Source organism: Drosophila elegans, unplaced genomic scaffold, assembly GCF_018152505.1.
Source record: "Drosophila elegans isolate 14027-0461.03 unplaced genomic scaffold, ASM1815250v1 contig_814, whole genome shotgun sequence".
NCBI lineage: Eukaryota > Metazoa > Arthropoda > Insecta > Diptera > Drosophilidae > Drosophila > Drosophila elegans.
In genome coordinates, this window is record NW_024546167.1 from 16,240,344 (window position 1) to 16,268,013 (window position 27,670).

Genomic DNA, 27,670 nt, shown 5'->3' on the forward strand with positions numbered 1-27,670 from the left:
ATATATTACTTCTAGAAGACCCCACCTTTTATATAATAATTAGCAAGTAAGGAATTTAGAGTTGCTCAATTTAGAGTAACTTTTCTTCCAGTGCAAGATACGACTTTCTGTCTCTTTCAAAGGCAATAATCGCCAGCGACGCCTCTGCGGGATGACTCGGCGTCATCATCTATGGGAGTTGAGCTTTAACATTGCACGCAATGTGGCAATACATATCAGAATTGGTTTATAGATCCCCTATCAGAGGGATTCGTGTTTACAATTGGTATGGCAAAGCCTCCAGAAATGTTTACGCTGCAATACATTTACGTAATTGAGGCACTCTTAGTATTTATCCAGGTATTGGGTGCACAAGATTAAAAGAATTTGTTTGCGTTGTGAAAAACAAACAATGGGCCCAAGAAGTTCCCCCTATCAGAAAATATTCTTAAAAACAATTTTTTGAAAAGTACTTGCTAGTAAACACATGTCTAATGTCTAGATTGCACCGCTGATACATTTGTCAAATATTTAATTACAGATGAAATTTGTTTTATTAAGATACAACAAAATAAGTACAATGTTCATTTTGCATGCAGTTGTTGTTTTGTATAGTTTCAATTCTTATTAAAATAATGCCTTTTACATTTTTTTTTGTGTTTGATTAGGCAAGCTCATATATTACCTTAATGCGCTGTCTTGTTTAATTGGGATTATAACAGACAAAACCTGTATTGAAAGCAAAAATAAATGCTATATTTAGCCAAATATTCTTTATTGTTCTTCCCATCGTGTTTGGCGGTTTAAACACGGACTCAGACACAGAAAGTAATATTAAGCAAATACTTGACATAATTCTTAAGAGATTTGTCATAATATATTTAAAACCCGAAACACTTGTTTTTTGCTAAAGGTAAGACGTTTTTTGCGATTGTGTTAAGTCTATTGATCCCTGGTTGGTGTTTTGATATTTACCTTCTTTGGCTTTGGAACTGGTCAGACTGTGACCAATGTGGTTCCAGAAGTTGAGCCGGCAGCCGAACACTTTCATTTCCTTGACCCGCTCCTTCATGTTGCCAATGACGCTCGTTTCGGCCAAACTCACGCAGGGAATCATTTGGGAACGGATGAGATGGCGACTAAAAACGCTGGCGCTGCACACGCGTTTTCAAACTCTGTTTTCCCTATTTCAATTTAATTTTTATGGCTGGCAGGGGGAGAAATAAATTTGTTTAAGCATTGGCGCGTTGTGGGTCATTAAAGTTGTGTTGGGTAAGCGCTTTTGAAGCCAGTCGAAGCGATTTGTATTTATTTTTATTTTTATTTTTTTCCATTTTGCACTGGTTTGTAATTGCGATTTTTTCGAGTCACACATAAATACATTAGGTTCACAACTTAATGAGCTTCTGCTCAAGTACAACGTTTGCGGAAGCAAACTACAACACTACTTAAAGTCCATCAATTTTCATGGATGCTATAATTGCCCAAAACGCAGACTACCATTGAAACAATCAATCAAACCAACAAAATACCAAACAGACGAAGCCGACGAAATTTCAATTCCTGTTTTGGCAATTGAATATAAATATTGGAGGCAGGCTTTTAACTACCTCGTACACATGAAACACTCATAAATCAAACACATTTTGCATTTGATTTATGCTTTGTTTGAAGAACATTTAAACGTGTCTCGTTTTTTTTTTGAATTCCTCGAGATGAGCTCGAGAATTTCCTTAAAAATGCTTGGCACAGATTGCAGCCAAGCTAAGCTAAAAGCATCTAAACAATCGGGGTTAGACTGCTGCAAATGCTAATGATGCTGCAGCCAAAGTCGGTTGAGGTTGCCCCCATCATTATCGACAATCATCATCAGCTTCATTGATTTTCGCATTGTAATTGTTCGAGTGAAGCGCTGCACAGCAAAAGATTATTAATAATTTTTCTGCGGTAGAAGCTAATGACGGATCCAATCTTTAAAACCAAAAATTGATTTATGAAGCTTTGAACTAAGTAGAACAATTTTCATATATTTACAAGATGGGTATACTTCATTTAAGGCAAGTGAAAACCTTGAAGCAAACAAAACGCACCCAGTGAGGAAAAAAAACGACATCAAAACCAATCTTAGACAACAATCTATAGCCGTGGGCAGAGGAGACCTAGGCGCAGTTCATTGAGCTCTACTGTAACGAACACACTCGCTTGGGTGTCTCTTTTTTTTTTAGTAGCAACTGTTGGCAACATAATTAACATCAATTTTAAGTTTTTTTCACCCCGTTGGTTCCTTAATTCAGTGGAACAAACACACGAAATCTAATGAACTTTCAAAATGATTAACGACGCTCGGCTTGCGGTTTACGCACAATGGGCGTGAACCAGTATTAAAATTAAAGTCTATTTACAGACTGATTGGTAGAAGGTTAATAAACAGTTAAAACGATATGGAAGCGATCAGGTGTGGACTGAATTTATTGGGAAGTGAATAAACTGTGGCACATGAATAGGCAAAAATTGTTTAACTTCTAATACCTATAAGTTGTAAGCATAGAAACATGATATAAATTTAAATTGCTTTTTCAAGAAATAAAACAAGATTATTCTTAGGCTTGCGAGAGTTACATAGTAAGGAAAAACGGTGTTTTGCTGGGAAACAGAAAATTCTTAGTTCATTTATTTAAATAGAAAAAAAGTTCAGTTTATAAATGTTTTTATTCAATAAACTCCCAGCTTAAGTGCATAGCCCAAGGGCGGCATATAGTTTATTTGAGAAAATTAAAGTTAAAAGCGTGATGAAAAGTCGTGGGAATTATGGAAACAATAGAGTACTTTATACTTGATTGAATCGGAGTCTTAAGCCAGCGCTCTTTGTTGTTGATTTGCTAGTTATAAATGCTACAGATTTCAGCTTGAGACTCGTGTCGAATTGGGAAAAGTGAAATTTTCACGCCTTACACAACAGCCATTAAAGTCGCGACTCTAATTGCATGTGAGTGCTGACACCAAAACGGAGAAAAAAAAACAGTTCAACTCTTACTTGTCGTAAACTAAAAAACACAACTGAATAAATGAATATGTAAGGCGGCGACATATGGACGTCTTATTGACCTTGCCTGACCCAGCATAAATCAAAAAAGAGTTAAGATGCGATGCCCCGGGCGAAAGGAAAGCGCTGCCAAAATAAAAGATTCAAAATAAACCGTTTGGGGCGTGGCAAAGTGAAAGAAAGCAACCGCTTTGACCTGATTCCGAAAGGTAAATGCTAAAGCCGAAAAAAATCCAACAACTTGAGGAGCGTGAACAAAGCAAATCCGCCAAATAACTTAAAGCGGTCAAGCAGCGACGACGAAGGGAGTGAAAGAAGCTATAGCTTTCGCTTGTCATGTTTTTATTATCCCTCCTATGTTGTGGTCTCGACTTCTTCTACGTCTTTCCCCCGATTTTTCGGGCTTTACGATCTGGTGTTAAAAAGTCTGCAAATGAAATGGCACGTAGCTGACCTTGACCCGCTGTTTTTGGGGCTCCCATAAAATGCAATTTTTATGAACAGGCAGCCGCAACAGCCAGCAAATTGCAATTGAATCTTTGGGCCAATTTACTTTTGGCAAATTGCTAACGGTACCGAAAACAAAAAAGAAAAAAATAAGGAAAAAACTTAGTGGCTTTCGCAATACGCAAAAGAGTTTTAACCAGTTTCAAAGAGAGCTGTGCCTACAGACAGAACGAGATGAGGCGAAAAACTTGTTTCCGATTTTTATTTGCAACCTTCGAAGAGGCATCCGAAAACTACCTTTTCGTATCTGTGTGTCTGACTATCTGAGCCAGTGTGCGTGTACTGCCACAACCGTTAGGCGGCGGATCCTTCGATTTTAAACCTGGTTTGCATTATAAATTGAGCCAAGCAGCCACACAAGTGGTTTGGCCTGTTTGAGAGTGGAAAACATACAATTTTCCTACCGATAATTAACATGGACAATGAATAACTCTCTTAGGTACCTGCCACACATAAACACATACCACACAGCTGAGGTCAAATAAATAATTTAAGGATCTCGAAAAATAAGTTACAAGAGTTATGGAAAAATACTTTTGATTTGTTGTTATTGTGTAGGGTCATTAGAATCATTTAATTATTTTAATTGAGCTTTATCAATAAAAACATTAATTTTAAAAATTAAAATAGATCTAAACTAAACTTAGTGACAGTATATTTATATCTTTAAAAAAAAAACTAATGGAAAATAATCAATAAAAATGAAAAAAAAATGTTTAAGTGTAATTGTTTTGTTAAGACGACACTATTATTATGAAAGTAATTGTATGGAAGTACTTTACATCATGAAGAGGATTTTACTGTTTGCTCATTTGTTAAGAACATCTTGCCTCGTTTGTTTTATTTGCTTTTATGGAGAGGTTAGAGATGCCAATCGCATTTACCAAGAATTATCCACACACTCAAGAAACCTGCCTCCCGCCTTGTTTAATCGGCTGCCATCAAAATATTTGTAACCCAAACATTTATGACTCGGTAGTTACATTTTGGAGTTACAAATTTAATGCCTCGCCATCCATGTATGGGATTTTATATCTTTCACTCACTCTACCTCGGGCCTTTTGTTCGGCTTATTTCTCAGTTTTTAATGACAATTTCAAGCTACCTTTTAATGACTTTTTGGTTTGTTATTTTTATTATTTTTTATGGACCCTCTTCCCATGAAAAGAACACCATGAAGAGAAAAGATGGAAGCGGAGATGAGGAGAAATTGTTTTCTATAAACAAAAGCTTCACGAAAGCTGAGAAAACACGAGCAGACTTAAATTGATTTCTATTGAAATTTGAAACGGCACTTTTAGTGCTGCTCTTTGTAATTTTTTTACGGCCCTGGGATCAACGATAGCCAAAGCGATAAGAGCCCCAACTGATAAGCCAATCGAGAGTTGAGAGAAATGTGTATGGATAACTTAAGTGTAAGTTGAGAAATGCCCATAGGAAATGTGGGGACATACCCCCGATTACTGGAAAACAATACGAGAAAAACAATGACAACGCAATAGAGTTAAGATGTTATGAAAAGGCTGTTTTTACAAGATTCCAGTTCTATGAGTCAGGGTCTTAGAATTTTCTTATATGTAGGTTTTCTTTGACAATTATTATGAAGTTATAGTTAAAAAAAAAAACTATGATTTTATTCTTTATTGCGCCCATTGAAGGAGCCTCACAAAATACAATTACGGCATACTTGTATGATGAAATACCCATGAGACCCGATGAAGATTGATACTTCCTTTATAACCACTCCCAGGTAATATCTTTCATTATAGACTGAGTGCCTTATGGCAACACTCGGCTCTCGGTTTTAAGTCGGTAGTGTTATTCCATGGCTTTCCATGGGTTGTTTCTGAGCTGGGTTACGTGATAAGCAGGCTTAAGTATTTAAGCATTTGCCTGAACGTGCTGGCCTCACAAGAGACAACAAAACAACGACAAAAATAAACATAAAACAAACGGCGAACGGCTAACAAATTCTCGTTAAAGCAAAGTGACCTAAACTCAAAACTCAAGACTCAATCGAAAAAAACAAACGAGGAAAGAAACGAAAAGAGAGCTGTTGTTGTGAGGATCCTGTTTTGGAAATACACATATATCTACAAGAATAATATTGAATTACACAAGAGTGGAGGATTCGGCTACCTGCTTAGGATATTTCTCAGGTTTTTAGAGCCATAAAACGACTTTGAAATTGAAGTTCGTTAGGATCGGAGGCGCCCTCACTTTGTGCTAATTGCTCTGGTGAGAAAGGGAGGGGTAACGTAAAGGGAGACAGGGAGATTTGTTCATGGGTAGAGCTCATCAAAAGAGTTATTTTTATAGAAAGAAAGTGCGCTATTGTCAACGAAGTAAAAGTTCGAAAATGTAAAGGTTTATTTTCTAATAGCGAAGTACAAAATTCTTTAGCTTTCATTTAAAAAATAAATAAATCATGTTGATTAATGGGAAAAGGAAATATTAGTTAATGGTTTTATAAATTATACAATCAAATTAACCTGGTTCAGAATAATAACCCTTTAAAAACTCAATGATTTAAATCTTTACACGTGCCTAAATCACAAATTAACGATCATTTATTTATGCCCATCAGCATGGATTTGGCAAATCCGAAAAAAACACAATAGAATACCATAAACTAAAAATAAACCTTTGAGGAGATTCTTTCGCATGTAAGTCTGTTGTATTTTGTGTGTGCTTTTTTCGACAAGTTAATTAAGCAAATGGGCAGAAAAAATAATGAATTTCTGAAAGGGGTGGCAGGTGACAGGGGGACTGTTAGAAAATGCGCAAAAGATAAGCACGAAAGCAAAAAGCAGAAAAACTGCTGTGGCACGCCAAAAAGAAACAAGTTAAACAACTTTACTCGGCTCCCCAGAGTTGCCAGATTGGTCAACTAAATAGGGTTTGAACGCAGGTACATGTATGTTTCTATAGTTGTGTGTGCCGTGACATAAGCAACTTTTACTGTTAGAAATGAGTTTGGGAGATGAGTGAGATCTCCAGCGGTAATAAATCAAGAAACACAATTTCTTTGCTTCGACTGGCTGCAAACACTTTGTTATTTAATTATCTTTTCAATATAGATATTTACATTTGGATTATATATTCGGGGGGCTGAGAACACTATTGAGCACTTTGAGAAACTTCACTTTGGCCTGAGCATTTACATTTTGTCGCCGCCACGCGTTTTGGCCGTAAATTAATTTTCAGATTTATTGCACTTTTTGCGGCTTAACACGGCCGCCAGTGATCTAGCAATTTGGTTGGCGTTGATTTCAGTTAGTAATTCTATATATTTTGAATGGCACACGCGACAATCGAAACAACAGCTAAATTCGAAACCGCAATCCGCTTCCCGCTTTGCGTTGTGCACTCGACGACGATTCAAAAGCGACTCAAACGAAACGCGCAGGCGTCGAGCGCTCTTCGGCAGCTCAAGAAGTTGCTGGCGCAAGAGTGGGAGAGAGCACTGCGGCAGAGTCGATATTACACTCGCAAAAATACATTTCTACATGAAAAATAGGTATTTTTGAGAGTGACAGTACATATGTGTTTTAAAAAAAAGACGAATCTTTTCTTTACCAAGTCATAAAAATAATTTATAACGATCGGAAAAATATTTTGATATATTTTAGTTCGGTTTTCGCTGTAGTCGCTCCCCAAAAAGTATGCTTTGTCTATTACACTCAGAGGTTGGTTATTTTATATATACGATTTTTCACTTTTTGGATCGTGTTTTTGTTCCGATCATATATTATATGGTTTTCAAAAATTGTCTAAGTGTATAGAGAGTATATATGGGGGAAAGATCCTCTTAAATGAGGAAGGGGAAGAGCAGATGCATATCTTAAGAGAGCTGCCAAGTAGGGGGTAAAGCAACCACAAGGCGGCCCAGCAGAGTGGAGCAGCTGAGAGAGAGAATAATGGAGCAACAGAAGAGAGAATAATGTGGAATCAAAAGAGTGGAGCAGCAGTAAGTACAATGGAGCAGCAAAGTGCAGCAGATCAAAAGAGAGGAGCGAATATAACCGCAAATTATAGTAGTTTTTGTTGTTTTTGTAGCCCAGTCAAATCGATGAGCACTTGTGCACTTAGCCACTCACAATTACAGTTAGAATCTGTTAAAAATTAGTTACATGCGTAACTGCGAGTGTAAAAGAGACGGCAAAAAACTATAATATAAAGTTGTAAAGTTTTAAGGAAATGAGCACCACATGCTCAAGAGCAAGTTGTTTTTTTTCGTGTGTGTCTTTATTTTTTTTTTTGGGCAAGGCAACTTGCAATGCAGCACACACAAAAAGAGAGGGAGATGGAGATATTAAGAGATGGAGAAAGGGGAAGGGTGGAAGAGAGGGGATGGTTGCTGCTGCATCTTTTGGCTGGCAGCCAAAATGGAGTTGCCAGTGTAGAAAGACAGGGATATACATAGAGAAAGAGACACATGGCTAATATAAATTATAAGGCACAATTAGGAAAAACATTTTCGGAGCAAAACAAGAAATCCAAAAGAAACCGAGGAAAATTTTAATCAAGGAAAAAAGAAACATCGGATATATGTACATAAATAGAGAACTCATATTAATATGAGTTAGCGGTTAATATTGTTATTTGTAATCATATTCTATGTTTAATATACATACATATGTATGTATGTCTTTTTTCTTAGTTTTTCAATTGGTTAATGGTAAAATACAAAACATGTACTATGTAAAAAGTAATTTTATATTACAATTTTATAGTAGGAAACACTAAACAAATATTTATTTCGTAACAAAAAGTTATATTACAATTTTATAGTAGGAAATACTAAAATAATATTTATACATTATTATTTGAAAGATGCCGAATTTTAGATTATCGTGTAAGAAATAAACCAAACCTGTAATTAAGTACACGTTTTTTATAGTTTCCTCATAATAAAACCCCTGCCATAGACAACTTTCTTAAACAAGTTTTTAAAGCAAAATAAGAGGAATGTTTATTTCAGGGAAACATTTATATATAAAGAAATCATTACCATACGATCTATCAAATGTCTTTGACGCAAACCACTCAATATCCTATAATTAAATACCTCTAATCAACTGCCAAACCTGCTTGGCGAATTATAGAAATTCTTTCTTCATTTCACTTCGATTCTGCAGACATGAGCTAATCCCCGGATTAGCATAACAAATCCTGTCACAAGACCAAGCTATTATGTAACATCAAGTGGCAGATTATGGGAAATCAAACACTTGTCACCCGCCGGTTCTGCGTGAAAAGAAACTAATTGGTTGAGAAATTTGCTAAGATATTATGTATGGCCAAAAATAATTATTGCGTGGTCTTTTTTCATCGAGATGGAAAGGTTAAGAGAATTGAGTGAGTTAACAAAGGAGAACGGGTGAAAAAAAAGAAGGGTTCAAAGCATTCGAAAGCTCGGCTTCTGCTGCCGATTTCCCACGTTTAGACCGAATCACAACAGAACGCATCATTAATCATTGCAGGACGACCAGGGGGTGCGGTGGGGATACCGCACTCCAACCGCGAGGCGGCCTAAAACTTTTTAAAAGATCCGACCAGAACAGAACAGAACAGAACTCAAAATGAACCGAACAGAACCCAACAGAATGGAGCTAAAATCGAGGCACATTGGGCAGGTCGAAGGCATCGAAGCCACCAGCCACCAGCCACTGAAGATGCATGAACAAAAAGCAGCAGCAACAACTAATACGAGGCACAAAGGCGCGTTGCTTGTCTGGTGGATTGGTTTTCAAGAACGGGAACAGCGACGCGGTTCAGACAACATACACTAGAAATATTTTCGAATATTCAAATATTTTCAGCCAAAAACTCAAGGATACCTATATTAAATCAATACAATATCACTCTGTTTGCGATTCCATAGCTCGTATAAGTTTAACATAATATGAAACTTGATTGTTCAGCTGTTTTAAAAAAATCAACTTCCTAACTTGAGTAACCATTTGCTGAAGAACATAAAAAATATTGTCTTGAATTTCTTCAAAATATTTACAAAACAAAACAAAAACAAACAAATATTTAAACTTACTCTTAATTTGAGAAAATCGGTTTAAAATTAAGCAAAATTTACCGAATTTCTGTATCATTATTTTGAAATAATATAAATATAAATTTAAATATATAAATATAATCTTTTTCAAGTGCACTGTGACTTTTTATCGGACTGCGACTTAAGGTCCGTTTTTATGGTCAGTCACCCGACGCATTTTGGTGTTCTTTTCCGAGCTGCAGGAGACAACAAGGGGCACCTAATTACAATCAAATGGAAGGGGGCGGACGGCTGGCCAAGATCGGCTAATAGCGAAATTAATCAAATCATCAGGGGGACGGACTGAATTGATAGACAGGGCAGTCCCGCCCTTCGGTCTTCTGTTAACTTAAGAATGCAAAGCCTGCGGCCAGAAGGGAAGCATCGCATCTCAAAGTCCAGCTTCCATCCTAGTTTTCTTAGCCAAGTTCATTGCACGTGCCTAGGCACACTCACACAATGGTGATGCCGAGATACTGGCCAATTGTTGTTGTTTACTTTTTCCATTCGAGATTCGAGGCTTTAACAATTGGCCCAAGCCAGAGCCAAAATAAAAACCAGTTTGCGTTGGGCTTTCAGCTTTTTTTTTAGTTGGTTTGCCTGGATTTGAGTTTGTTTGGCTGCTGTTCTCTTGAGGTGTGCTCTTAAATATCGAACTGGCTGGCTGCTTTTTTTTTTTTTTTTGGATACATCCGAGCAGGCTAAAAACCGAAACCAGTTTGGAGAACTGGCCAAAAAGGAAACCCTCTCTGCCTGCCTTCGGTGGGGGTGTTTGGTGTTGGTTTGTCAAAATAATAAAAAAAAAAAAAGGAAAAAAAAACCCAAAAAAAAGTGCAACCCAAAAAACTCAAGTTTATTCTTAATAGAAAAACTTCTTTCAACTCGCTTCTTTGCTTTCGGGTTCACTTTTTTATTGGTTAGATTTCCCCTGCCTTTCCACTCTTTATTTTCCTTTTCCCGCACGGTACGCAGATAATAATCACAACATGAAACTATTTTTGAAGCACTTAAAACGAGACCCATAAATCTCTGTTTTCGGGCATATAGTGGAATAGAACCAAAAACCGAACCAGCAAACAATCTGGAGAAAGAGCAACGACATCGTTAAATTGCAGCTAGCGGACCGTTCTTTCTGCGTTTCGCCTGATTATTCGGTTTAGTTGGGTTTATTACTTCATTTATTTTCATCTTTCAAATGAATCGGGGAACATTCCGACATTCTTTGTCGTCTTTTGAGGATAATACTTTTCTTTGAGCTCTATTTTTTTATAAATATAACACTGAATCTTTTTACAGGTGAGTACTTTGCTGTTCTTCATTTTTGTGATTTATTCAATACATTTTTTACAATTTGTAGCTTGTGGCTCACTTTAATAGATTGTACATAAAGTTTTGTATAACTATCTATAATACAACTGTTTTTCTTATTTATATTATCGAGTTTTCAATTAATAAATCACTGCAATGTACCTTATTGCTTGTCAGAAGCTTAACACTTTTCCTCTTACTCATTTTTAAGAGTCTTTCGGAGTGGTCTTTTAATTGCAACAATGCCAACACATCGCGATGGCGATGGCACGCGGCGAAAGTCAAAATGTGGAGAAAAAGGATTTCGGGCAGCATAATTAATTTCTGAAGACCTCGAGGCCTTTGAGGAGTGTTGTGGTGGGGGAGTGAAAGATAACCGAAGGAGAAAATTGACAGGCTAATTTATTGTAACGGCAACTGACAAGCTCCCGCAATCGCAGGCCCAAGTCATTCCACTTTCATTGTCTTCGGCGGTGATAAATGAAGATGAAGTCGACCTGATTTTTATTGTTATTTCCGCTTGGATCCTTCGAGATCCCCATGGAACCGCCGAATGACTGGCCGAAATTGGCAGACTTAACGGCAATTTAAAGTGACGCCCTTAATTGATGTCCCCACCGAATACAAGAAAAAAAAGTGTGGCGAGAATCCTCATGAAGATATCGCCACCAGGGGGAACTGGAAATTTGTTGGGCCCTAAAATCCGGTAAAACTGTCAAACAATGAGACACAATGTGGTCACACATGGCATCTAGGGGTCTGTGTCTTCTGGTTCCCACTTTCGTTCCCATTTACCAATCTAATCTGATGACACAAATGAGCAATCAGAAAATTCAGCTTGACATCTGCGGGCTGTCGGCGAATGGGAAAAGTTCTCTTCAACCATTTCAGCTGCCTGGGGCGGTCGAGGGTTAAGGTTGAAGAAGGTGTCCGGAAAATTGGAAATCTAGATCAAAATATTTATGACAGCTGATAATGAGAGCAAAGGATTTGGTAAAATATTGCCAGCCAAAAAGGGTGTTTACATTCCCAACTCACACATTAGATATTTAACAAATAAATGAAAACTATTGTAGAAATTTTGTTTTGGGTTTTTTTTTTAAAGATAATAAAGACAGATTTGCTGTACCCCCTTTGGAGATTTCCTGTAGAATTTTATTATCTAGTGCTAACCAAAGATTTGTTTTGATGACTCAAAACAACCTGACATAATCTTACGAGACTTACAAACAATGAGTCTCGTGGGGTTGATAAAAAGGGGTTACCGATTTATTATTATAATATTTGAATCAAGTTATCAAGTTACTTTCTTTTCCATTTCTGATTTTATAGTTTGTGGAAGTAAAACCTGTTAGTTCCTGAAATCTCCAGGCAAATATGCAAAACAAACTTTTTAGCAACTATTTGCTGACCACAGACGCCTTATGTGGAATTCGCACCCAGTCAATAAAAAAACTTGCTATCAGGTGCCAACTTGCATTAGACTTGTATACCCAGACATATTTCCATTTCGTGGTGGTATTTGTTCCGGCCACACACATCCAGAAGTGCAAGTATCTGCGTAACTCTCGGATACTTCTCGCCAGCCTCCTTTCGAGCCTGCTCATTAACGGCTTAGAAAAGTAGAAGAGCTGCACTTCAGACACGCACACACAATTTAAAATAAAGAAGAATCCAAATGGGGAGCCAGTTGGCACCGCAGACAATGTGTCAAATAAGGCCTGTCGACAGGAAAAAGGAAAAGCGTTGCGAATGCAGAACATGTGTGTGAAAAACCAGGGGCAATAAGTGAGAAAAAATGTGCAGATACAAAGAAAGATTCCCGAATGGGGCGGGGCAGTTGGACCCCGGTGTTCGTCGGAGGATCTTGGGGGGGCAAGGCGAAAAGGCACAAAGGCAGTGGGGGGAACTCCCACAGTTGACAATGACATTTGCCTGACACGGCAAGGAAGTCGCCAGTCAAGGCTAGCCTCAAGAGGTTCTTCAACTCCGGCGGAAAGTTGGTGCCCGCATGGCACTTAAAGGTAGAGTCATTGGAGGAGGACATCCAATATAACAAACAGCTCTAGGTTTTATATTTCGTATGGTAAAAAAAAAAGGCACAAGTATAAATTATCCTGAATTTATAGACAGGACATGATTATCTAACACAAGTTAATTAAAAAATTATGGCTACTCACTTGAACTTTTATTTATTTTATTCATTTTTTAGTAGCTTAAATAGTAAGCCCAAAAAAAATAGTCAAAGAAAATAAACTACAGTAACAGGAATTTTAAAATTTTAGGTATGCAAAATTTATCTATAAGATGAGTAACAAATTAACACCACAAAAGTATTAAAATAAAACTTGTGGCTTAAAAATAGGGCCTTAGACTAGTTTTAGACTCTTCGGTATAGAAATGAAACTAAAAAGGATAGTGCTTATATTATTTTAAATTGAATTGGTACGTTTACTTGAATACTGTTCTTTAAACTAAACTTTCTATTTTTTTATCTATACCCTGAGTTAAAAAAAAAATATTAACACTTACTTGGATTATTGTTGGCCTCACGCCAATGGGCGGCAGCTCTGCAACCAAAGGTTGTTCGAGATAATCCCTTGCAGCAACTCCACTTTTTTCCAGACCACAATCCTGGATGGTAGCGGTACGATTTTGGCGTGTTACTATCCTCACAAACTGAAAGGGCAATCAATAGAATAGAAGTAATGATAGTTATTTCAGGTTTCTTTGGGTTTTATAAATATCTATACAATTTATAGTATAAATATATATTGGTTTTATACGGGTTATCATTGAAAATAGATTCATCTGCCTTTTTAGCCAATTAATATTTGTTGTCTCTTTTTTTTCCTAATTTTTAGGTATATCATTTACTCAATGCGGCTGCTTTTTGTTATCGTTTTCAATTGATCTGGCCAAAAACAGCTGCAGTTCTTCTCCCTTGTTTTCTTTTTGGGTCATCACCATCGATCGAATCAAAGGGGGTCTCACCTTGGCGGATGGCGCGGATCCACTCGGTGCGCTCCTTTTCGCTGTTGGCGATCACGTAGAGTGTGTACTGTGGCACCGCTCGTCCACTCTGCTGGCCCTCGACTTCGACTCCGATTCCGCCCCCGTTGCCGTTCTCCAACTGCTGCGAATTCGCCGACGAAGAGGTCTCACAGTAGCCCACTTGGAACGGATAACCCTGGTTGGAGGAGGATTTCGAACGTTTGTTAATGAAACTCTGCGATTTATTTTCTCAACGATTTCTGACTACTCACATCCGGTGCAAAGGGATCGCCGCCTTCGCCGCTGACCGTCGCCTCCTCCACCAGGCGAACGCCCTTCAAATGAATGCGACCGCGTTCGCGTCTCCGCTGAAAGTGAAACAGATAGATGGGAAAGTTGTAATCAAGTTTTTTGATAAACCAATCTAAAAACAGGGCACAAAACAAAACCGTTCATTTCATTTTGGGGAAAGGAAATGGCAATCGATTGGTGGCCTTAAAGGTTATTATCCAAAATATATTAAATCTCTTTTATAATTGAGAAATAATTATTTTCATACTACCCCAGAATATACATTTAAAATACATTACATTAAATACATATTAAATAGATAGTTAGATGTATTTATCAATAAAAATGTAAAAAAAAAAAACTGTTAGCCTTTTTATTATAGGTACATCCAATTCTTTTCCAGAGAATTTAATAAAATTTCTTCCAATTATAATCAATTTAAAATAAATGAAGTTAAATTGGATTTACTACCAAACGTATCGAATTCACTAATAAAATCGTTCGTTATGAACTATACAAATCGATTAAAATTGTAGTTCTGCTCCAATTCAATCTAATTAAATTCCTCAACGAATACGGAAGTGTGTTTTTTGTTTTCTATAAATGAATAAAAACCACTTCGACCAACAGACTTTCCATTACAGCATACCCGCTTTAAATTAGCTTCTTCAATCATCATCATCGGACCCATTAGTAGCCTCATGTTCGTCGGCATTATCATCTTCACCACTCATCGCACAACCTCACACATTAGCAGCGCCAATTTAACGGATCGTCTTGTGGATTTTCCTGCTCATTTTCGAGTGGAGTGCGAGTTTCAATTTCAATTCTCAATTGGCCGCCAAGTTGGCTTTTCCTGCCAACACACACACGCACAAATTTTTATTTTCATTAAGAATTTGAAGTTGAATTTGAATTTGTGCTGGCTCATGGTTCCGCCTTATCCACTCGTTCCTCTTTTACCTCCCACCACTTAGCGTTTGGCTTAACCCAAATAGGTTTTGACTTTTTATGCACAAGTTTTATGTACACAAAGAAAAAGGGAATTTACCTACTATAAAATTAATAAAAGATATATTTGTTTCTTTTCTTTTTTAACCCTTTTATATTTTAGATCTTTAAAAAAGAGCATACATATATCATAAAGATTTTTTCGTAAGAAGGGTATGTTATTTTGATCTAACAATTTACCCAACTTTTATCGAATATATTTACTACTTTTCTCTCTGTACTTCTTTATCAACTTCAAGTCTCGAAAATCCAAGAAGGAAGTTCAATTTCTTTTCTTGAATTTCAGTTTCTGTTTTTTGTTTCTTTACCCTCCCCATTTTCTTTATGTTTTTTCCGTAAAGCTTTTGTTTTTATTTTTTTCTTATTTTGAAATTGCTGCTTGTTTATTTGAGGTCTTTGTGTCAACGCTGTCGTTGATGAGTTTTTTATGTTGCGTCTGCCGTCTGCCGTTGGTTGCCTCACTTTGTGTTTGGATAAATCTTTTTTTTCTGGGTTGCTGCGATAAGTCGGGGCCAAAAGCTAACCCGACATCCAACAACGTGCTTATCTGTTGGTCTTAAAATTTCACTCTCCGAACTGCCTGTGTGTTCCACAACAGAATACCCACCTCACTCACGCCCCGAAAGTTATGTCTTAGATGGGATGGCAGCAGCCTTTGTTGGCCGTCTGAGTCAATTAGGCCAATTACGTTGACTTAATTGAGCTGGCAGCGCTTTAAGGTCTTCCCCAATTGTTGCACCGTCTTTGCCGGGAGTTCCCCTCCTCGCTCCTTAATACCTTATCCCCTCCAAAGTTTCACTCAAGTGTCGGCACACGTGCAAATTTTACCTCTGGCCAAAAAAAAAAAAAAAAAAAAAGGACGATGACGATGACGACGTTGCTCAAGTGCCGTCAAGTGGAATGCCAGGACGATGCCGAAAAAAGGAGCGATACGTATTTAAATGGCGCACATTTTTCGGCATCCAGTTAACTTAGTTTATTAAGCCTGTCAGGGTACGTGAATGATATGCATACCCTGGTATTTTAATTTTAATGTGGGTATATAGCATTTGAGGTGATGTTTGATACAATTAAGTTAAAACAAATAAAAAAAAAAACGTTAAGTTTGACAAAGCTAAATGTTTGAGATGTTGTTTTAATATCTAAACTTTTTTAATAAAAACCCTAATTGTTCTAAACACGAACTTTTGAATTATTAGCTAATGTAGTTCCTTCCCCCCTCCGCGGCAACCAAACTTGCAGTGAATTGAAAAATTCAACATAAATGGAGTGGGCGAAAAATAGCACCATCAATAGGAGAGCATGGAGCGGAAAAGAAGGAGGAGGCTAGGAAAATAGTCCGACAGCTAGATGACATCCGGCGTCTGTCAGCCGAATTCAACCCAGTTTGAGTTTAGTTCGCCCCGCCAGCCAGACGATGCTTCCTGAACACGCCAAGTTGGCTCAGATGAGGAGGTTTCGGTGGCAGGAGATGGAAAGAGGAACATGTCGTGCCACTTTCTCGTGAATAGCCAACTGAACTGAACTGAACTGAACCGAAATGGATGTAGAAATGAAAAGTAGAACTATATAACTGCGAAAAGAGTATGACGGCTAGTTATGGTATCTGCTTTGATATCTGCGGACAAAGTTCTGTTTTCCCCTTTTGAGAAAAGGTCGACGAACTGGCAGATACAAATGTATCTATATCTAAAGGTTGCGCAAATGTTCAGCATATGTCCCGACATGTGGCATCAATAAGCGAAATGGAGATGCAGCTGCCACTGGTGGTTCACAGTAAAAACGAGCTAAAAATTGCCGGCAATTAAATCGAGATCTTTGAAACTCGAATGGAAATTTCCTTTGACTAAAAATGGAAAAAGAAAAGTGAGAATACCCTGTAAAAAGTTATATACCCTCATTAAACGAAATGGAAAGGCCCGAAAGAAATGAAACTCCACCAAGTGAAAGTCAATTAGGGCAACATTAATCAAACTGATTAACAAAATGCAGTTTCGGTTTCGAACCTCTCTGAAATTGCCTCAAGCCAAAAACAAAAACCATAAAACCGGAGAATGAATATGGAAATGGAATGGTTAAAGACTAAACTGGGTATTGGGTGTCGAAAGTTGGTTAAATAAACAAACTGTGGATAGAACACAAAGAAAAGTTCCTTGGGGCTAATTCTTTATGACAGTAGGAAATGCCTTTGACATGGTAATGCTTTACTTAATTATTTTCTGCTTGTTAAAACTTATTTTTCTTGCATAATTAATCCGATGAAAAATATACCTTTTCTTACTTTTTCTGCTGCACTCTCAAATGGCAAAGGAATTTCCGGAAGCAAGTGAATGAAAAGAAAGCAAGGGACCAAAAGTAACACAATATGCTAAAAAGGACAACAGGTTGAAACACGAAACGCACCTGTAAGGGCACACCAGTGTGTATCCTTATTTAATTCTATTGTTAAGGGGAAAAACGAGCAGGGAAAGGAAAAGAGCGTCCTAATGGCACGGCAATCACCTGTGCATAATTGAGAGAGCTGTCAAAGCAAACTGCACCTCAGGTAGGCAAAAAAAAAATATATACAAAAATACAAAACGAAAAGAAAATGAAAAATAGGGGAGCCGGCGATGGAAAACGCAACAAAAGTCCCGGAAAATTGAGTACAAGCAGCACAAAGGCGAAACGATTAAGTGAAAATTGCCATTGCAGAGGGTCAAAGTGGAGTGGGTTAGCAGAAAGAGAGAGCAGGGAAAATAAAGCGATAATTGAAAAATAGATGAAGAGAGTAAGTGGAGAAAATGCAATTAAAAGTACAAGCAAATTTACTGAATATTGCTTCACTTTTCAATAAAAAAAAGTCATATTGAAGTTTAATTAAATTTTAAATTCATCCTTTGTATTAATCATCTTCGATCATTTATATTACAAAGTGAACTTATTTAAATGTATTTATATTTTATGTTTTTTTTTAACTACATTCTTTATTTTTCAGTTAAGTTTTAGATACTTTTAATGTTAAATTTTCAACCATTGGGCATTTTTCCTATGTAACTAAAATTGGAATTATCTAACAATAGCTAGAACACTCCCTTAAAAATGCTTATTCCCACGATGGCAACCCGTAAGTGCTCTTAAAATTATATTGATAAAAACCCGATTATAACGCTAGATGCACTCCATTGAACAGTAAGTGTATTCCCTCCCACTCTTTATCCATATCGCCCACTCAAGTGCATCCTCAAAGTTCAAGAGTAAAACCTTTACAATGTTGATTAATGAAAACCAAACTGCCTCATGTGGCATGTTAAAATGCCATTTCGGTTCGACTTTGAGCTGCGTAACGAATCGGGAAAGAAGTGTACATATGTTCCCTTCGATTGATCGAGGGGAAACTATGGAGATTGGAGATGGGAGATGGGGGAACCCCCTGACAATTCCCATGATTGATTGCAACTGGGAGGGAGCGCTTCTTGAACTGACCGCATGTGGAGTGCGATTGAAAAATCGCCTCAAATAAATTATAACTGTAATAAAGAGAAAACCAAATGTACAAACGTACAAAATGCTCCGGCGTAATGGTTTTTCAATTTCCCCGGTTTTTTTTTCTTGACTGTAATTATTACAATTTCACGCGTAGGAGCGGCGAAGAGCGATAAATTTCAGTTAAAAGAAGAATGTAAACAAAGACAGCCGTTGTTTCTTTTGCCTTTTTCTGGCAGTGGAAAATTTATGCATTTTTCCAATGAAAACGAAAATTTTCCTATGCATAATTTTAGTTGTTTTCGCTGCTCTTTCGGTGCTGGTTCCCAGCCATCAAAAGGACATGGTTGGTTGGCTGGAATGTTCTGGTCAAGCTGAAGTAATTAATTTTAGTGTGGGTAATTTCTGCTAAATCACTCCCAGTTCATCTAGACTGTCTTCGCCTCTTCCTGTCAACAGAAGAACACAACTTCCTCTGCGTATTTTTATCGCTAAATTTGCATCAAAGTCAAAGTTCTTAAACTCAAAACGTACATTTTATAAAAAGTTATAGGTATGCAGATTTCGGATTGTGGGAAAAATTTTGAAATAGTGTTTTACATTAAAGCTATGAATAGCATATTAATTTATTTCATTAAATTCGTTATTACTTTCAGTATTATTTAATTAATTTAATGAGAAATTTTAAAACATACGAGTTTAGTTCTTAAACTCAAAACGTACACCTCATAAAAAATTAAGCGAAACATTTTAAAAATAGTGTTTAACATAAAAGCTATGAATAGCATAAGAATATATTATATTCTCTTTATTATTTCTTTTAAAATTATTTAAATAATTAATATGAAATTTTAAAACACAAATTAATATTGAACAAAACATGTTATTAAAAAATAATAACCAGTCAACTTATGCATTAGTTCTTAATCTTTTATTATGGTTTATTTTGTCTCTAGTTCTGAACAAAAACTATAATTTTCCGCTTGCGTCCTGAGAAAAGCCATCAAAGCATGAACTGCGATTTCGTTGGAATTCCCCTACACATGGGAGTGATCCATCATTGGGTCGCAGAAAGAAAGAAATACCAGAGGAAATCTTGGGAAAAACGAAAAAGCGTTGGCGATGTAATTAACGATAAGACAAAGTTCAAAGTTGGCTTGCACAGCACAACCCTATTAATTAAATTTATAGAAAAGAAGAGACAACAACGGAGCAGAGAAGAAAAATCGAATTCAGATAGGCATCAAGAAGAGCTTGTACATCCACATGCATATATACAGCTGATCAATCAGCGATCCCATCCCCTCGCTTTTCCATCCCATCTCTATAAATATGAAAATCGTGACTTGAACGCTTAAAAAGCGCTTAAAACGTATTAAGCAAACACACATATGGAAAACTTGTCCGCCGCGGAGACAAAGAAAGAGGAATAATTGAAAAGTGAGTGGGGAACAAAGCGCGATAGCAGGGGAGCAGAAGAGATAAATGTGCCGAGGAAATTGTCAGTCATAAGGTCAGCAGCGAGTGGATCCGAGGAAAACCCTATCCCAAAATTCCTATCCCTTGAAATCTACCCAATATCAAGTAATTACATACCAGCGGAAAGAGTATTTCTTTGACAGCTGTGAAAAAGAAGGAAAAACCGATGTCGAAGTAGTATACCCCTACGCATAGGCATTTTCGAGCATTTTCATCTGCTTGGCTAGCTGTTTAAATATATACACACTCCTTCCTCTGGTCTTTTGAGGGAAACATTTGGTCTCAGTGCCCTTTGTCTATTTCTGAAGCAATTCGTGTTTATTTTTATGTTTTGATAAATGCATTTCTCCAGCCGCATCCCATTCACAAGGCATCAGCGAAACGTTGCGGAGGTCGTTCACTGTAGTTCTTCTACATTTCCATCTGTCCTGAATGGGAACTCTAATTGGTATATCAACAACAAATCGGATTAATTTACAAATTCGATTCGAGACGGAACATTTTTTTCCAATTTCATAGCATCGCTTTTTGTTAAATTTTAAATTTTGTTCATTTTAAATAAATATTACTGAATAAGCAATTCTACAAAATTCATATGCATATTACATTTATTCACTTTTTAGCGGAGGATTTTTATGCTTTTTAATTTAGCACTTAATAATCATTGCAAATTTTAGTTACAGCTTTTATAGTTGATTATTTAGTTTGCCAACATAACACAAAGATTTTTAATTAAGTAAGTTAATTTTGATTAGCAATAGCCGAAATCATAGTCCTATTTTTGTGAAAATATTGTTGAACTATAATATATAACTTATGACCTAAAAATATACATTATTCAATAAACAAGAGAATGCAGCTTTGATAATTTTTCATTTTTGGGTTATTTTTATCTCAAAACATTTGCTTGCCAAGTTTGCTCAAAAGACAAGATAAGGCCGACTGTACATTGTTTATGTATATTTAGGTACAAGATGCAATAACAACCAGGTAATTTGTCTTTATTTTATATACTATAAACAAAAAATTATTGTTCTAATATTTAATAAACCAAATGTCTTTTTATATTGTAATGTAATTGTAATTGTAGTGTAAAATATATATATTCCAAGCAGTAGAAGCAATTAAATTTACATATTAATAAGCTTAAACACACCCACGCCAAACTACAAATGTAAAAAATGAAATTACAAATAATCACAGAGTTTATATTTAGAACAAGCAACTTGAATTGGCAAATTGCTAAACTGTTTCGGAACACACTTTAGTCAGAACATTTTACTTTGAGAGAGCACAGAACGAGAGCCGCGTCAGAAATGTTCTCTCTTCAGTTTCGCACGCTTCGCTCTTATTCGGTTTTAAGTGACCCTGTTGCCATGTGCCCGGGTAGCTCAGTCGGTAGAGCATTGGACTTTTAATCCAAGGGTCCAGGGTTCAAGTCCCTGCTCGGGCGATCCAATTTTTTTTTTTTAATTTAACAAATTTTTTTTTCAACGCTGGCAAAAATATTTTTATACAAATTTTCATTCATTTAAAGCGCGTGGGAAAGAGCCGGAGGCTGTGATTCATTCATAAAACTGCATGTGCAACAGCATAATTAGGGCAGGAAGAGGGCGGTCAGTTGGTTGGTTAGCTTGGATTTAAAGGGGAACCTCGATATAACGAACTATTATTAGCCTTATCAAATGCTCTGAACCCAGCGCTTACTATTATTTGGCATTAAGTTATTCTCTGTCAGCTGGTCAGCTTTTAATTCTTTATAATTTAATTAAAGTTACCAATTTTGTTAGTTTTTTTTTATATTGCACAAAACTATGCAATAAAAACGTTTTATGCAAAAGCAAAAGTTAGACTATATGTAATAAAGATGGAAACACTTTCAAAATATGCTTCCTTTGATTTGGCTAGAGCTACTTATAAAAGCAACACTGTAGCTTGGGCTGGATCACGGGTTTCTCGAACTCGAGCCTATACAACCAGTAGAGCACACAAGCAACGCCCGCCGGGCAATTTGTCTGGGTCGAAGCTCTGGAATCCTCCTCCTTCTGACAGAAGCGCAGTGTCTGCGCCAATTCTTGACCGATGACTGCGAAACGCCCCCAAAACTAAAAAATGGAAAAAAGAAAGAGCCAAGAGGTGACCAGCTCAAGTGCCGAGTGAAAGAGCTGCCTGGGAAACTGCAATGGAAACCGGAAATGGGGTGGATGCCAAGCAGATTGAATCATTGGCCATGCCTACATGTGTTCCTATGCTGCATGCAGGAGAAGAGTTGGCTGGCTGCATTTCATATCGGGATCTTTTACACGACAAATTCAAGCGAATTTTGATTTGGCGAAATTGCACTGGAAGCGGAAATTAGCCGAGTCAAAAGTGGCGAACGGCGAAAGTCATTTATCATTTTGGACATTTTTCAGGCAGTGTGTGAATTATTTTTTTTGCATGGCTGCTTGGACAATTGCCTGGATGATTTTACAGTTACGCATTTAACAAGAATGGGTTGATAAACAGTGGAAAGGTTTTTTTTTTTAGATTGTCAATATATAAGAAATTAAGAAATTCTTAGAAATTACAATTGAATAAAAGAAAAATTCTATAGAATTTATTTAGTTGAATAACTTATGTCAAATTTTGTTTGAATATACCTAAATATATTTTATTGCTTTTCCTATTTGGCAAAATGGCACACAACAAATGAAACTGTAAGCTCATTGCGTTAATGATTTATTGCCTAGTCGTAAATGTTCACTCAGTTACAAAAGTAATTATTTTGAAAATTTATTGTAATTACATTTTTTCCCACAAGTTGAAACATCTCTTTTAGAGGTCCAAGACTATTTTTCGTTCCATAGTACTTCAGCAACGGCCTTTGTGTGGGCCAAAAAAAAAAAACATGAGGAAAGTAAGTCTCGCACGCAGCTTAAACAGAACCGAAACGACAACCCACATTGAGTTATGAAGCTAACCCCCCTTATGCGCACCGCCGCCCCTATTTTGCCGCCAAAAAGCCATAAAGTACAAAACAGCTAACAACTTATGGCGATCGCTGCTGCTGCGGCTGCTGCTGCTGCTGAAGAAGAAAAATATGTGTTTTTTATGATGACTCACGAGGCGAGCGGCTCGCGATAAGATCAATCATCAACCACAAAGGGGGAAAGGGGAAAGGGGAAAGGGGGGAAGCGAGGAGCTCTCAACGATCTGGAACTCGAAGACCCGGACAGAGTTTGCGGTCTGCGTCTGACCATTCAGACCATCTCTCATGATAACACTATTGAATACGAAAGTAGACAAGTTTTTGGAATCGCTTTCGGATACAGTGCGTTTCGAAAATGTAAGGTAACCAAGGACACAACAACAACTTTGGTTGTAAGGAAAAAAAGAATTAAAAAATTGTTTTCAAAGATAACAGCTCCAGATTTCATTTACAAGCCTGTTTTGTGTAACTTGTATTGAAAGCTTTTATCCACACGGTATATTTTTTTCCATCTTAAGAAGTAAAAACTATTTGCCATAAATAAAAAAAGGTTTGAAGGAAATATTTTATTTTAAACTATTCTATTAAAATTAACAATTTATAGTTTCGAGCTGCACTGTCCCACACATGCTCACACATTTAGATGAAACCGGCTTTGATTTCTAATTATTGGGACTCGGTTTGTTTTTCTGAGGTTTCGTTTTTTTTTTTTTTTTGGGTATTTGATTCGATGGCTCGTGAGCTTTGAATTAACAGCGGAAATAGCTGAAGCGATAATGCCAATAAAAACGCTTAAGACTTTTAGTTTTTCCATAGAAAGGCGTTTATTTTCGAACATAATTCCAATTAAACGATGGTTTATTGTCTCTGCCCGATAATAAGGCGTAAAAGGTGTTTAGGCTTAGGCTCACTTGCTGTGGGAGCGACTTGATTGGAACTGGGCTTTATTTTTACGGCCAACTTGAGGGCAGAGTCTCCGTCTGGATGTAATAACTCAATGTCAGCGCTCGTGGGCGAAGGAAAACAAAGGAAGACAGGGGGACAGGAGTACGAATGGGGATGAGATAGACAAGAGCGGGAGATTCATTCAAGGCAGCATAATGAAGCATGAAAAGCTTAAGCTCAGACAGACAAAGCGACGTCTGAAGTCCAGGCACAAAAGGTATGATATATACATCAAATATATGTATATTCCTAGACCCGCCGGCTCTTCCTTCAGGGATTTACAACTCATTAGACGCTGCGAAACCTTCATTTGGCATTCAAGACACGCCGGATAACACCCAAAACTCTTCCATTCATCGCATGAATCATCTCGTGGTCTGAAATCCGTTAATAGGCAAATCATGTACCAGCAGACCACCAATTGTCCAACAGGTTTTCCTTATAATTTTATTACTATCATGCTCGGATTGGAGTTCCAGTTCGGATCCGGAGTTCGAGTGTTACCTTTTCGATTGTGATTCATAATTGTTACAAGTGCTTACGAAAAGGGCTTGGTCTCTGCACAATTGAAACGTATCGAGCATATGCACACATGTTAATGGCTTGAAAAGAGCTTGTAATTAGTCAGCATAAAAGTCAACTGTCATAGGGGCAGGGCAGGGCTATCGAATTTGGAACTCCTTCTTCTTAGAATTTGTAATGCCCAGTTATATGTTTGTTAGTCTATTATAATTGGTAACAAATGTAATAATATGTATTATAAATATAATAATATTTTATATTATATAAAATTATACTAAACTATTTTGTTCAAAACTTACTTAAGAATAAACTTTTTAAATTGGTTATTATGCACATATTACATATTAATATGATCTTTTTATTTTTATTGCAATTATTTGTCTGTTCTTATTTCAAATTATGCTAACATACCCCACAAATCAAGGGGTATCAATCTTAAACAAGTAACTGTAATCAGGCTTAAACCTTTCAGTCATTTAGCCTGCGGTTGCAACTGCAACTGCCAACCGCAAAAGACGTCAGGTTGTCTTCGAAGGCGCAGGAATATAATATCGAGGGCAGAGTCATGCCATCCGCTCGTTTTGGGATCTGAAAAACACACGACATACGACATATGTCAGAGTCAAGATTCCCCCAACCCAAAAAATAAAAACAACAGAAGACGAGGCTTATCAAAAACATTTTGGCTTTGGCGCCAATTTCGTGTTAAATAAAATGCAGCGTGAAGATTTATAAAGGCATAAAGACAACGATTGGAAACGGGACCACCCAAACAAATAACAAAAAAAAAAAACATTCAGCCTCGCTCGCTAATTTGTCAGCATTGGAAAGAGGGGGGAAAGAAAGAGCGATGCGGGTTTTGTAATTCTACGAAATCAGCTTTAAGCCATTCGACGGAGGCCTTCCAAAGGTGTCAATTCGTGAAGAATTTTAAAATGCATGCGATGAGTAATAATCCCCACCAGAGACATATTTCTGCTTCACCGAAGCGGCTTAAAAGCGGGGAATAATACGAAAGAGGTTGCGGCGACCGACAAAGTGATAAATTTAAATGTCTAATTGAGAATGCCTCACAATTGTGGGAGATTGATCAGCAGCTCTAGTCTGGGCCAACAAACTCCAAAGTGCGAGTCGTAAAAAGCTGGAAAATAACTCCCCGAATAGTCATAAAAAAATTGTTCTTTGCTCCAAAGAAGCGTTCATGTTCAAAGTGGCTACCGGACAGGATTAGTATTAGTCCTCTCGCACATTCTCACAGGCCAACATCAATAATGGGGAAAGCATTTACAGCATTTACATTTACGAGCCAAGGTGGCAAGGAACTCATGCCCAAGCAAATGGCACCTCCATTAGCCGAAGGGCATTGGGCATTGGCGCGGAAATAGATATGGGTAAAGGGTATGGCACATTATATATTTATCTGCCAGAGTTATAAATACATCAAGCCATAGGTAGCCAAGGAAATTATTATTGATAGGGAAAGCGTTTAAAAGGGGGGCTAACTTTACGTACAAATACATTTTAAAGGTGCTGTACCTTCATTTAATTTATAGATATATATCAAAATAAATTTAATTTATTTTGTATAAATATAGATTTTGTTAAACAATTTTTTTTTCTAATCATGGTGTTACATAAATAGGCTTTATTTCCATTTCTTTATTGTTCTATATATATATATATATAGAACTCTCCGCGAAAGTGCATTCCCACATTCGTTATTCACACTTCGCCCCTTGTTCATTTTTCTATTTAACGCGGATTGCATTGGCTACCCGCCTCCTTTTGGAAAATTGTTATTTACAGCCTTAATCTGTGCGAAATGTATTAGAGAGCAGAACGAACGCATTGGCATGGAGAGCGTTGAGCGTAGAGAACTGCAAAGTGTTGGCAAACAAAAAGTCCAGGTTCAATTAGCATACCACGGCGGTGAGCCATAGAGGATGGTCCCCACACACTTCACTTCACTTCACTTTACTATTTTTTAGCACTCGTGGGACTGCTGCGACTGTAACTGGGACCTGGCCCAAGCTGCGATTTTTATGACAGGTTAATGACACAACTACGACAACGATGGTGGTGCTGTGTTGATGATGATGAAGCCTGGACGGGATTGCATTGGCTACACCCTGGAAAAATAAATAAAGTTCTACAGCATTCTTTTTTAATAAAGCAATTAATTACAAATTTATAGCACATTTATTCTAAAATGGAAAGAAATAAATGACAAACTCGCTTTGACAAATTATTTAAAAAAAAACACTTAATGTTTTGTTTTTGCTAGTGTAGGAGTGCAATGACTATATGGCTACGGCTCAGCTTGTTGCTGGCTACCCATTAATCAGCACGCTCTGCGTCCAAGGGTCTGACCCCAATAAACATGACTGGCTCGGACAGTGGATTACAAGGCAGGAACCAAGCAGCTGGGTATATCCTCAACTCAACTTTCCAAAAGGGGCGGTGGGACCGGACCACACAAAGAAGCCACCGCGAATCAATCAATTAATGAACATTTTCTACACGAGTTCATCGAACCCCCGATCACCGCAGCAGCCCTCAAAGCAAGGACAAAAAGAAAAGTGGCGGTGGTGGCAAAGGAAAACCAGCGAAATGAATAAATGAATGGCAAAATAATGGGATAGAGTGACAAGAGTGATTGACACCCGGTTGTAGGTTGTCTCCTTAATTTTGAAAGGAGCTTAGATTATGTTCAATTAAGGTGCAAGCAAAGCAAATGCCTTATTATAATATTTACAAGGAAAATCTATACACTTTAGTTTTTATTTTAATTGCATTTGAAGTTTGCATATCAATTTGTTTACCCACATTACCAAACTTAATCAGAACTTTTTAAGATTTGTTTTACATCTTTAACGAAAGAAAGTAAATAGTTGTGGGATTTTGCATTGTTATTGGTGTTACCCTTTTATATTTTCATGAGTTTCAATATCTTAGTATTTTTATTCAAATTGAATTGCTATTATAACATTTCCATAATAAGTGAATAATAAAAGAATTGTTTAGACCTTTTAAATTCAATCAACCGTAATATGTATATTTATTGCATAATTTTAGGCGTATCCCCAGAACAAAACTCTATAAT

The 27,670-nt window shown here is 37.0% G+C and overlaps 1 protein-coding gene and 1 non-coding gene across 3 annotated transcripts in view; one reads left to right on the top strand and one right to left on the bottom strand.

The window, feature by feature from the left end:
• Positions 1 to 27,670, bottom strand: part of LOC108149371 (tyrosine-protein kinase Btk29A) — a 47,373-nt gene that overhangs the window by 13,284 nt on the left and 6,419 nt on the right. Inside the window, exons 3-5 of one of the 2 annotated variants that reach the window (XM_017276875.2) lie at positions 14,156 to 14,251; positions 13,884 to 14,079; positions 13,422 to 13,568 (exon numbers count right to left, since the gene is read on the bottom strand). In XM_017276875.2, coding sequence (XP_017132364.1) covers positions 13,422 to 13,568; positions 13,884 to 14,079; positions 14,156 to 14,251 — 439 coding nt within the window. Of the gene's footprint in view, positions 1 to 954; positions 1,187 to 6,617; positions 6,926 to 13,421; positions 13,569 to 13,883; positions 14,080 to 14,155; positions 14,252 to 27,670 lie in introns of those variants that run through there. The other variant, XM_017276876.2, reaches the window with a different exon arrangement.
• Trnak-uuu lies at positions 21,510 to 21,582 on the top strand. The gene has a single exon. It is a non-coding gene; the product is annotated as a tRNA-Lys (tRNA).